The following is an 11,963-nucleotide window of genomic DNA, read 5'->3' as shown; positions in this document are numbered from 1 at the left end:
GGAATTTAACTTCCATATTTGTTTTCACAACTGTCCAATACTGGTGAAATGGACTGACCTAAAGCATGCTGACTTGAACATTCTTTTGAACCTACAGGAGATTATTTCAGACAACTGCGTGGTGATTTTCTCTAAAACAACATGCGTCTACTGCAAAATGGCAAAAAAAGTTTTTGAGGGTATGAATGTAAATTACACAGCGGTAGAACTGGACATGAACACAAACGGAAGTCAGTTCCAAGATGTTCTTGAGAAGATGACTGGTGGCAGAACAGTATGTATAGTTTCTTACGTGTAAGAAGCAAAGTAAGAATCTGCGCTCCTCGCGTTCCTCTTGGGTCATGACCATAGTGAGGTTCTTCATTTTTCTAAGACAAGCAAACTTGGGGCTAAACAAGCCCCTAAATTCAAGACAAGGTTCTGCAGAAGGGTTTGGTACCATCTGTTCCTCTCAAGATCCTCTGGCCATCCCTGGGGTCGTCCTTTCCATACTGCCACGAAGATAACTGAAGTATCAGTTTTCATTTGCAATGGTATATTTAATCCATTGTGTTGAACACTCACCTCATAATTTCTTAATTTTATATAACCTCACTTGTCTCAATTGTTATAATCTAGTACAATGTCCCATATAGCGACTTTATCTCGCTTTGGAGGAGCACGTGGACAAAGTTTCCCATCTCTATAAATATTACGGAGACGTATTGGCTTGCACAGTGATACAGCTATGTAAGAACGTCAGTACCGGGAGTATACTGGAGTCCACAAGGGCTTGCTTAGATCTTTTGTTTTTTCCAAGAAGTAACTAATGCAATTTTCATTTTCTTGGTAGGTCCCAAGAGTGTTTGTCAATGGGGCTTTTGTGGGAGGTGCTACAGATATTCAGAGGCTTCATGAGGAAGGCAAACTGCTTCCACTAGTTCATCAATGTCAAGTGAAGTGAAAATCCTGAACAGCCATCTAGCTTTGTCTTCCTTAGTACAAACAGAATTTCAGACAAGTTACAAGATCATGCTGCATCAGCTGGACTCCCCTTCAAGCCATGGATATCTGAATCATAGATCATTCTTCTGACACAGACTTTGTGGGCTTGGCCAATTAATCGGTGTCCTTGCCTCTACTTTACTACAATCAAAATGGGGATAAAACCCAGTATGTAACTCTTGGGACTCTTTAAGTGTGAGGTAGTGATGTCGTTTGATTGCTCTCACATCCTGGTACTGTGCTTCGGAGAAGTACAGGCTGCACAAGAAGAATCCTGTGGGGTTTTGCTGTGAATTCGCTTGCTTTCTAGCTCTGTTCCAACAGATGGTCATCTTCATTTAGTAGTTCCTTTATATTTAATTCTTTGCTGGCTGTCAAATTGTAAAGAAAGCATGGTGCAAAATAAATACGTGGTGATGTTGCTGCGTGCATGTCTGCCCTTCTCAGATTTCAGAGCCTGGCCACGTAGCTACCAAATTGTATGTCCAGTTGCTACAGAAAAGGGAATAAAGATTCTTGCAGCTTTAGAGGGGTAGGTCATGGCTTTCATCTTTACTACTCTGCGCTATGAAGTACCAGGCTATCCAGTGTCATGCAGGGATATCCTTCTGGGGGAGCCAGACAGCTCGCTGTCACTAAATTGCAGCTACAAACTGTGTTATGATCTATCCAACTCTAATAGGAAATTTAAGACCAAGATAAAATGGGTCTAATATGCATAGACTTTATTTAGTAGTTAAATTCTACAGTCAGAATGCAGTTTACTAGCGATTGGAACTTGCAGTTAGATGTCTAAAAGAAATGCCTAAAATTCAATTGTTTCAATACAATGTACATCCAAAGCCAGAACAGGCAATGCCAAGACTCCTGGTTCTTTCAAGAAAATTTGTACGCAAGTAGAAAATTATATCCCATTCTTCAATAAAAGGGACCATTACACTAGAAAAGGTGCACAGTTTAAAATAAAAACATTAGTCCATGAATTTTTATGCACTTCTTTTGAATAAGACTCCTGTTATGTCCATTGCTTTCAGCACTGCATGCACCTAAACTACTTTTTTCCCCTCAAGGGAAAAAAGCATCACATTTATCTTCAACGCCCAGTAATTAGGACTCTAAGAGTGTCATTTAAATTTGATGGCTTCATTTTTGTGATGCGGGTTTGAAGTTTAAACCGCCTCACTTGTAGAAAGGCTTTAGTATACAGTTGCCTGCACTGTGCATCTTTAACGTGTAATGAACTGATTAAACACACTGACCTTGTTATATTTTCATTATTGCAATTTACTCTATTTTGCCAGTTTCATCACTGACTTATGAAAATTTTGTTTACAAGGACACGCTCATCAAGGTAAACGCACACAAATGCGCATCTCTCCCTCAATTTATATGTAATAAAGCAATTTATTTTGCACATACAGTGGCAGCCAAGTGTGCTTTTTCTCTGTGTAGAATTCTTAGGCCAGTTATGTTTCCTCAGAGGATTAACAATAATTTTGCACCTGAAAGTTGGTAAATCCATCATGTAAAAATAATAGTAGTAGGCAAAGGAATTTTTCAACGACCTTTTCATTTTGTTCCCTGTTTAAAAAAAAGTCCCAAAACAGTAGTCTAAAAATAACCCTTTGAGTTCTAAGTTTCAGAAATCCCAGGGCACTGTCACTTAAGGCAATATTCTATTCCAGCTGTTGAGAAAACATGCTGTATGTGCCTGCAGGTCCAAGTGAGTGCCTGGGTATTAAAGAAGATACGTCTTAAGGCACTCAAAGGGTTAATTATGTTTCTTTTTAACCATATTAAGGCTCCCCATCCAAATACTTTCTCATTAATTTTGTATAATTTCATAGAAAGTAGCAGCAAGACAGTGCCTTCATTATTGGATGGCACAAGGCCGTGTCACGTCCAAGTTACTTAAACATGACATGGCAGTTAAAGTATGGTTCTACTCTAGAAAAAAAAAGAGGGACTCAAAAAGAGTCATTAAAATTTTCCGTATTTTTTGTTTAGCATCATCTCCAGGACAAAGCCGTTTATCTTAAAATAACGCTTGCCCTGGGATCTGAATGTTAAAAATGACCAACTAGAAGATTCAGTCCGTAGGCTTTGGACCCACCTGCTCATCCAGCTTACAAACCACGCTCCTGAGGAGCGTCAGAAGCTGGAGACCAGCGCCAAGTAACTCAGTTAAGCAGACAGAGCTGTCAATGCGCCCATCTGTTGCTTCTTTATACAGAATTATTTTTGAAGAGTAGAACTGCACTTTTATAGGAGAACATAATAGACATTTTATTGGTAACTAGTTGTGCTTAATTCTAAGAAGCTGGTAACATTAGGAAAACAGCTATTTATAGTCATTAATGAAGCACTGTAAAAGTTCTCAATACACCACATACATATATGCAAATATATATATTCAAATCCAGAACGCAGAAATATCTAAAGAAAGCAGGCTTTACAGTATCAGAATGCTAAAGCCAGATGTAAGCACGCACACATTGAGACACCACGCCTTCTGCTGCAGTCAGTGCCTCTCAAACCTCAGCCCTCAGCAGCACAGACACAACGCGCTGTCCTGGTGGTTCACCTTTCCCCCTAACTCTTCCTCAGCGATGTTGTACCCTGTTCCGTATCATGGTGAGATGAAATCTCTACCCTTCCAGCGTCAGAGCCATTCAAGCTGCTTGCTCACAGCATACTGTCCACTGCGAACTGCTGCAAATAGCAGCATATACCTACAAACTGATGAAATGCTTAAAAAAAGACAAAAAGCTCAAGCAGGACACACAATTCTTTGCTTAGGTTTACTTCTACATCCTATCCCTTGAAGATGTTCTGTGATCGATACGGCAAAGAGGCAGACCATTTATCCAGAATGTTAATTTAAATGTTTCCCTAATTCTGTGTGTAGCAGCAGCTCAATACAGCATGTTGATATTTAACAGTGGAAAGCTTCAACCCACTGAACTAATTCTGGAAAATAGCTTCAAACTGGAAAAGGCAGTTTACAAAAATAAAGCCAGTCACAGGCATATGTTGGATTTTTGTAAATAAACACAGTATACTTTTGTCACTGAACTTTACACAAAGTTTTACCATGAACCTGATAGCTCCAGCAAATGTTTTATAAGAGATTTATATAATCAAGGGAAAGGAAAAAAAATAGCCAGTTTTTTAAAATTAAGATAATACTGCAACATCAGTCCTGGTACATGTTACTTAGCTAAGCTAGCGCGCTCAAAGAAAGCAAAAGGGCAGAAGAGGAGGCAAAAAAGGAGCAATAGATGAGAGATTGTATGTGAAAAGAGATTCAAGTATAGGCCTGAGGTGACACAGAGATGGGCAAGGAGAAAAGCAGCCCCCGCTAACAGAGAAAAGGAAGGGCAAAGCAATAAGAAAACCAATACTAACGTTTCAGGTACAGCGGCTGGAGTTACAGGTGTCATTAAGCAGCACCGCATTTTGCATTGAAAAATATTTTCCCAGTGTTTTTACAGGCAGAGCTGTTATGAAAATACATTTCCAAAACTGCTGGTGTATTTTTTTGTGCCAAAAATATACACTTCATCGAACAGCCTTACAAAGCCATACCCATTTATGAGCCCCCAATGAACAAGGGAAGAGAACAACACAACCCCTCTAATGATGCACAGGTATGACTGGATTTAAGCAGCAAGATATTTTATTGCGTTATTGGTGGCCCTCACAGAACGGACCCTTAGGCTGGCCCTGCTGACTTCAGGTCTACGCCTGCTTTTAGACTTCTCTTTTTTAACCTCAGGACTGTAGGTAAGGACCCCATGCTTTGCCTGTGATACAACTCTATTAGAATCCCAAACTCTCCTCCTCCCTGCTGCAGATCTAAAATTCCTGACATGAAATTCTGTTTCTTGGCAAAGTTATTACTGTCTGTCTGGAATTTATAACCCAGCGCTGATATACGCATCGTGTGTGCCTTCTGCCCTCTCCATATCCTTGATCGTATCCCTCCTGTGAAGAAACCCAACCTCTGATGTTCACTCGTTACAGCCCTTCATTACAGAAGAATGTTTTACCTCTAAAAACAGACGTCATAGTCTAACACTTAAGAACTGTTGGTGGTGTCACAGTGAAATGTTAGTCAAACTGAAAGCCCATTAGTTCTCTTAGATACCAGGAAACCTGCATTCGCCCAGTCTACAGCTGCACTCTGCATTTAGACTTTTTAATTAACATTTTGAATAAAATGAGCTATCTTTAAACCCGTCCCTGTTCGATATTTACTGGTAAACTGCAGCACACAATTATAGCCCCATTTCTGTGTTGTTAGTTAACGTGTTCCTCCAATACAAACCACGCTATTAACTTGAAAGAGTCAGTGCCTCCTCTTTGGTGAGAGGGGAGGTTATTTATTGTATAGTGAAGTAATGCTTAAGCTTAGCAACTTTGTCTTAGCTCACTTATTTTTTAAGAACACTACAGTAATTATTGCTTCGTTACATGTCCGGATATTGTTTTGGAGATTATCAGTTTAATATCTAAAGGTGACAAGCACGACAAGTTTCTGTTACAGTAAATGAGTCATGCTGTCCCTTAAAATTCAGTATGCAGGCAGATAAAAAAGACCCAGTCTACGGAAAAGAATGCGCAGCATCATTCTACTATGCCCCTCACTGGAAGATGGTAACAAAACAGACAGAAAATGGTAGGAAAAAATGTCAATGCACTATAACGTTTCAGCTGCCAGCATTTGCTTCCCTCGCTGTGACAATCTTGAAGGAGGAGCAGATGACAGTGTGATCTCACTGGTGCTAGTTTTACATCGGACAACCAAACCACTGGGAATACTCTATTTCTAACAGGAGATTTTAGCACAGAGATAGGGTAAATATTCAGGAACGTATTAGGTACTCCAGCATGGATGACTGTCTTTAACACAGTGCATAGCTATCCAGTGGTGACAGATGCAGGGAGCTACGTTTTCTCTATGTTCTACTGGAAAGTTCATCTTCACTCACACGCTACTGCAAGGAATTGTATCTTAAATCAGACTGCTTTCAAAGGTGCAACACTACTGTAACCGTTCATCCTACCTGTTAGTAACTAGTCTAACCTTTTACTTGCAGTAAACTTATGCAATTAACTGCACAAAGTTACCTGAAATACTTAATTTTCATTTTATATTTAGTCCAAAATATTTCCTATGACTTCACAAATACTACTCCAAATAAGAAAACATACTTGCAGAAGATACTTACCTATCAGTTATTTTCAACATCTCTAGCTTAGAAGGAAACACCTTATCAGACATTTGACTATTGTGTAATTTAAAACACATTACCACCAAAACCAACCCCAAAACCTCAGTGCATTTACTTGTAAGAATTATTAACATGTACTGAGCAAATGAGTTTACTCCCCATATTCATGCTGTTTATTTAGAAAGAAGACTCAAAGCGGTAAGAAATTTTTTATAAGAAATGGCTAATTTTCAAACTCAAAGTGCTATGTCTCAGCTTTTGTAGGAACACTTTTTTCTTTCCCTAGATGTCACCTGCCAAGCTGGTGGCAGTCCTGTATTCTTCAAGTGTTCCATCACAGCTGTATCGTATGAGCCAAGGTAATTCACAAGTACCTACATTCATGTCCACTGAAAGGTAACGTTCCTATGACCAGTTCCTTAAGCCATGGTTTTAACGTCAGCGATGCCTTCCCTCACTGTTTGGATTTATTCACTACGGTAGAGCGTAAGTATATAGCAGAATACCTTCAGGAACATGTTTTAGCACCAAAAGAGATATCTGACCCCCAGAATACGAACTTTGAATTTATAATCACTATGTACGAGGCATAATGAAAAGTGTTACAAGTATCAAAAGTATAATATGAACTTGAATTTTACATTTAAAACTTGGGGTTTAGGTGAAAAATATGGTCTTACGTGTCATTTACAACTGGGTTATTTTTATAAATCTAATTATTTTCAAATTAACATCAAATTCTCTGTTTAAAACAGCCAGAATTAGCATAAAGAGGCTGACATACATATGTCTCAGGGGAAGTTGTAAAAGCATCATTAAAAAAAACATTTCTCATCTTCCAAGACTGTGATCTACTAAGAGATCTTTTAACTTCCCGCCTACACACATATATAAAAAACACGCACACAGAATTAAATACATATACACATTAATTGCTATCAATGCCTGTTCCAAAGGTACAAAATATTCACTAGCTTACTCCTTATTTACTCACACTCTTACTATCAGATTAAAAAAAAAAAAATCCAGTTTCAATCAGTTCCTAAACAAGGTTTTAAGAACACGAAGGAGGCAACTGTACATTTGATAAAAGTATTTAAGAATTGGTCCCTACGAACTGGAGGTAGTTTTGAAAAACGTTAGCTTGAATTAATATATGAAACCAGAAGTAATGTTAATCTACAAAAAGATTTTTAAAAAATGAAATATTCTCCTGTTAGGAAGATTGTTTCCATACCACCAAACAGATTCTTCTGAAGAAAACGTGGCTTTTTGTTTCTGGTTTTTACCACTCAGCTTTCCAGAGCAGGCCAAGACACACGTATTTCTTGATCTTCCTCGCCGGAAGCATGCTGATGCCTCCTCAAGTTGTAACACGGACTGTGAAGCTGTAACATGAATTCCAGGCCATTTCCAAGGTCGTTCTCTACTAAGAACAGTTTTTAGAACTTCCTGTAAAGCGTATTAATTCCACAATGGTGCTTCTGGAACTGCCCCTCAATTTATGTAAAGGGAATTACACTTTACTCCTGAAAACTCAGATGACAATCTGGATAGAAAAAGATTAGCATGAGCTCCTCCACCTTCAGATTTATCAGTATAATGCTTCACTGGGTAACTTCCATACTGCATCACAGTCACGTGGTCTCAGATGTGCCAGGAAATACTTCTTTTGTAGCTCTGAGTGTAACAATGGAAACTGCTGAACCTCAGTAATTTGTTTACAATGCAAAGGTTAAGAAAAGCCCAAAGAAAAGTCCCTCTCAATGAAGTTGCTGTTAAACTGACATTATTGAAAACACTAAACACATTTTTTTCCCCTGACCTACCCTTAGAGCAACTCGTCAATTTATACTTGCAAACAAGCATTCCACAGCAACGGAGCTGGGTGGGAATTAAAAATCTCTCAGCATTTATAATCTATTATAAATGAAATTAAATTAGGTATTGTGTAACCCTGTAGCTACTTTCAGCAAACTTCCCACAGTTCTTTTAAATTCTGTGCAACAGGAAAAAAGAGAAAAGAGATTTCTCATCTGCTTTTCTTGTTTTCCCTTCACAAAAAGGTAACATTCTGATATGTATCTACTGTGCCATATTCTAATAAAGTATATTTGGCTGGGCGTTCCCAGGGCGAAGTCTGTTGCCAGCAATGGACTCTCTGGGAAGAGCAGATGACTGGAAAATTAAATCAAATCCAAAGAGAAGTTTCGAATAACATCTAAAGCTCCTGCATCAAAGCCACATATATCCAACATGCCTCTGTCATCCGGGTCTGCGATCGTAAAGCCTTTTGAGGTCATTCCACAAACAATCAATTTAGCAGGAATACCCATTTTCTAGAGGAAGGATGAAAAAGAAAAAAATTTCAGAACACACATATACAGGAACTTAACATGCCAGAAGGCCGATTCTTGCTATCTTGCTTGCATAAAGCACTGTCTGAATATGCACACAGATAGGAACTAGATACACCACAGAACGGAACAGCAGACTGCCTGTCAACACTGTATGTAACCTGCGGCAGACACGTTTAAATACACAACTTCCCTGCAATACTAAGAATCACAGATTATTTCAAATGCAAACATTGCATTTGCTATTCTGCAGTTCATTCTGAGAGAACTTTCAATAATAATTATCAGATCATCTCACAGGAGTCAGAGCGTGTTTCTGTCAAAGACAAGGATTTCTAAATGTTGCTGAACAACTACAACAACTGTGGCTTGGACAATTCTGCTAATTGAGCTGCATTTGTAGCGTAGTAACCTGTAAGGTAAAGCAAAGCGAGTGGCATGCAGGCCAGAGTACAGGAACTTTTTTTGTTTAAAGAAAAACTTTAGGAATGGAAGCTAACATCCATGCATACATGCTTGCCAAAACTATTTTTTGTAGTTTAAAAAATAGTTTCTTGAAAGCATAAAATATTATTTGGTGATTAAATAGTTTTTAATAGCAACACGCTTGGAGATTTTTCTCAGTTCTGATTTAAAATTATGAAGCTGCACAGCTTAGAGCAGCCCCTTTAAAAGCTGATGAGCTTTATTCACAAGATACTAACACCTCATCCTACCGACACCTTCCCTACAGGCTTAGCTTCACTACTTCATTTCAGCTTTGTGGTATCGACTGCAGACATCAAAGGTAAATTTAATCCTGCGAGCTGAATTTCACTGTATAAGCACTATTAAAAAACCCTATTCAATCAATTATATATTGAATGCAGAAACTCCTATATCCTCTGAACACCAAACAAATTTTCACTGATATTGCAGCCCACCGAGCAGGGTAGGATAATTACAAATCCTTTTAGCAATTCAGTGCTGTCAAATATGCGCTATTAGTTCAACACATGCACCAGTTCTGTCTAACTGCACAATAAATCAGTTTTTAAAAGTAAATTTTCCTGGGATAAGTCTCCACTAGTTTAGTCTCTATAACATTTTTAGAGCTGGTATTTACTTTGTGCTGTACTCATCAATTATAAACATATTTACCTCTCTGTACTCTCGAAGAGCTGCTGCAGGATGAGTATTTCCAGCAAAGGTCTCATTATCGGTAAACTCGATGAAGACATCAACAGCTGTCTGAGTTTTTTGAGCCCATATCATTGGAAGGGAACAATCAGTGGTACCCATTGGAATCTTAAAAGAACAACAACAACAGAACAACCAAAAGCAAAACCAAAAAAACACATGGAATGCATTAATACAGGAATTAGTAAACCATGGAAAAAAAACTTTTTACATAAGCTTTACGTTTTATCACAGACCAAGGCTTCTTTGTTAACAACAGTTCATTTCTTCATTTCACTTAATTTCATTTCAGTTTTGTCCAGGGTATTTTTGTTGGATTTATTTAACATTCTTTTCAAACTAACTCACTGTGACCTAACACTGCTATTCTAAATTGCAATGTCTAACATCCAGCAGCTGAAATAATGGTATTTCCTGGACATTGTCTAAATAAAAGGGAGACAAAAAATTTCAGTGTTTTACTACAGAGATACAGACTAAACACAGTACTAGGAGTGCTTACAAAAAAAAGTACGTCAACACTGAGACTTCTAAACTATAGCAACAATTTTTTTTTTTTTTTTTTTTTTTTTTTTTTTCATATTTTAATCATTTTTTATAAAATGGGAAAGTCAGTGGAGTTTGCATTTTTTTTTTTTTTTTTTTTTTTTTTACATACTTCATACATTTTCACTAATACTTGAGGTAATGTCATATCAGCCGTCACTGGGCAAGGGACCATTTCATGTGAAAAGGCAACAATATGGGAATCCTTCTCAGTACGCGCTACGACCTGAGAAAGAGAAAGACAAAAATAATTTAGTTACATTATTCAGAATTTTTAATGTCTGAGTCAGGGCATTCCCTACCAAACACACATGACATATCCTTTTGTGAGCGAGTCATCATGGCTCCTCATATACCGTAACACTTTACGCTTTAAATATCCTGTAGTACGGCTACAAATAAACATGGCAAAAATCAGAGCTAAAGAACTACTCTAATTACTGTACCTAAAGATCTTCTCCCCTCTGACATAAAACACTAAACATTCTTAAACACCGACAAAAGTTCAACTCCTCTGTAATATAAATATAAAGGAAGTTTTAGAAGATCAAACTGAGGGGAAAGCGATTGTGTAACAAAGTCCGTACTGATAACTCAAACGCACACAAGAATTGCGTGTGGGTGAAAAAGCAGCCTTGACCACTGCGATTTATACTGGAAACTAAATTCTTCAATTCCATCTTTCTGAATCGGGTTGCCAGTACCTTTAAGCATCTGGTTTACCAGCGAGGCACAAGGTCACATCTTCTGTACCCAACACACAAGTTTCCTTCCGATTTCTGATTAGCTTTAGAGCACCTTTGTATCAGAAGAGCAGCTCAAGCTGCAAACAGTTATAAAGAGAAGTTTAATGCCTCACCATACACATCGCTGCTGCAACTGTGCTAGCATTGAGCACGCTGCCCGAAACCTTTTGTGTCATTGATGCACTGACATCAACCGCAAGTAAGAAGCGTTTTCCTGTTGGTTCAACTGTCTAAAGTGAAAAAAGAAAAAAAAGAAATCAGATACACAAAATTAATACATTAATTTCTTCTGCTGTTTTCAATCCTAGAAGTAGGGTGCTTTTTTTTTTTTTTTTTTCCACTTTTTCTGCCAAAGGCTGAGTGTATCATACAGTTCTGGCTGGTTATTTAATAAAATCCCAATTCCTAAGATATGTGTGATAAAGTTTCAAAATTGTTATCCATCCAAACTTGTCTTATCATCTTGTAAGCTTTTCAGAAAAAAAGCTTAACACATTGAAGAACTGTATTACCTTGAAAGTTTTGTAAAACGAGGCATCTAAAGCTTCTAAAATGTCTTCATCGGGACGCCACCAAAGCTTCCCTCTGCTTCCATGCCCAGCTTTATAGGTTTCTAATGCAACCAAAATATGGAATGGATGTATTCTACCCTACAGGCAAAAGAAATCAACAGGAAGTTTTTGAAAATCCAAACACCTTAAAAGAAGAAAGAAGTAACAAACTAAATCAAAAATCTCACATTGTTGCTTTACATTTGAGGAGTTCATGCAGTCTTTACACAGTTGTTGCATGAACTGATACTTGTCAGCTCCTGTCAATCCTCCAATGAATTCTAACTGTTATGCCGTCACCAGAATTTTGGTGAGATTTCACAGCTCTGTCTCTGACTGTCCAGTGCTATTTTCTATTACAGC

General features: G+C 38.0%; 2 protein-coding genes across 2 annotated transcripts in view; one reads left to right on the top strand and one right to left on the bottom strand.

Moving 5' to 3' along the window:
- GLRX2 (glutaredoxin 2) overlaps positions 1 to 8,247 on the top strand; it is a gene marked incomplete at its 3' end in the record, with an annotated part of 9,135 nt that extends 888 nt beyond the window's left edge. Inside the window, exons 2-4 of the mRNA XM_010141621.1 lie at positions 98 to 274; positions 833 to 939; positions 8,232 to 8,247. Coding sequence (XP_010139923.1) covers positions 98 to 274; positions 833 to 939; positions 8,232 to 8,247 — 300 coding nt within the window. The remainder of the gene's footprint in view (positions 1 to 97; positions 275 to 832; positions 940 to 8,231) is intronic.
- Positions 8,129 to 11,963, bottom strand: part of TROVE2 (TROVE domain family, member 2) — a 6,886-nt gene continuing 3,051 nt past the window's right edge. Inside the window, exons 4-8 of the mRNA XM_010141622.1 lie at positions 11,562 to 11,699; positions 11,163 to 11,279; positions 10,416 to 10,529; positions 9,719 to 9,865; positions 8,129 to 8,560 (exon numbers count right to left, since the gene is read on the bottom strand). Coding sequence (XP_010139924.1) covers positions 8,408 to 8,560; positions 9,719 to 9,865; positions 10,416 to 10,529; positions 11,163 to 11,279; positions 11,562 to 11,699 — 669 coding nt within the window. The 3' untranslated portion in view covers positions 8,129 to 8,407. The remainder of the gene's footprint in view (positions 8,561 to 9,718; positions 9,866 to 10,415; positions 10,530 to 11,162; positions 11,280 to 11,561; positions 11,700 to 11,963) is intronic.

This window comes from Buceros rhinoceros, unplaced genomic scaffold (assembly GCF_000710305.1).
Source record: "Buceros rhinoceros silvestris isolate BGI_N320 unplaced genomic scaffold, ASM71030v1 scaffold20968, whole genome shotgun sequence".
Lineage (NCBI taxonomy): Eukaryota > Metazoa > Chordata > Aves > Bucerotiformes > Bucerotidae > Buceros > Buceros rhinoceros.
The sequence above is the reverse complement of the archived record's forward strand: the minus strand, read 5'-3'. Positions and strand labels throughout refer to the sequence as shown.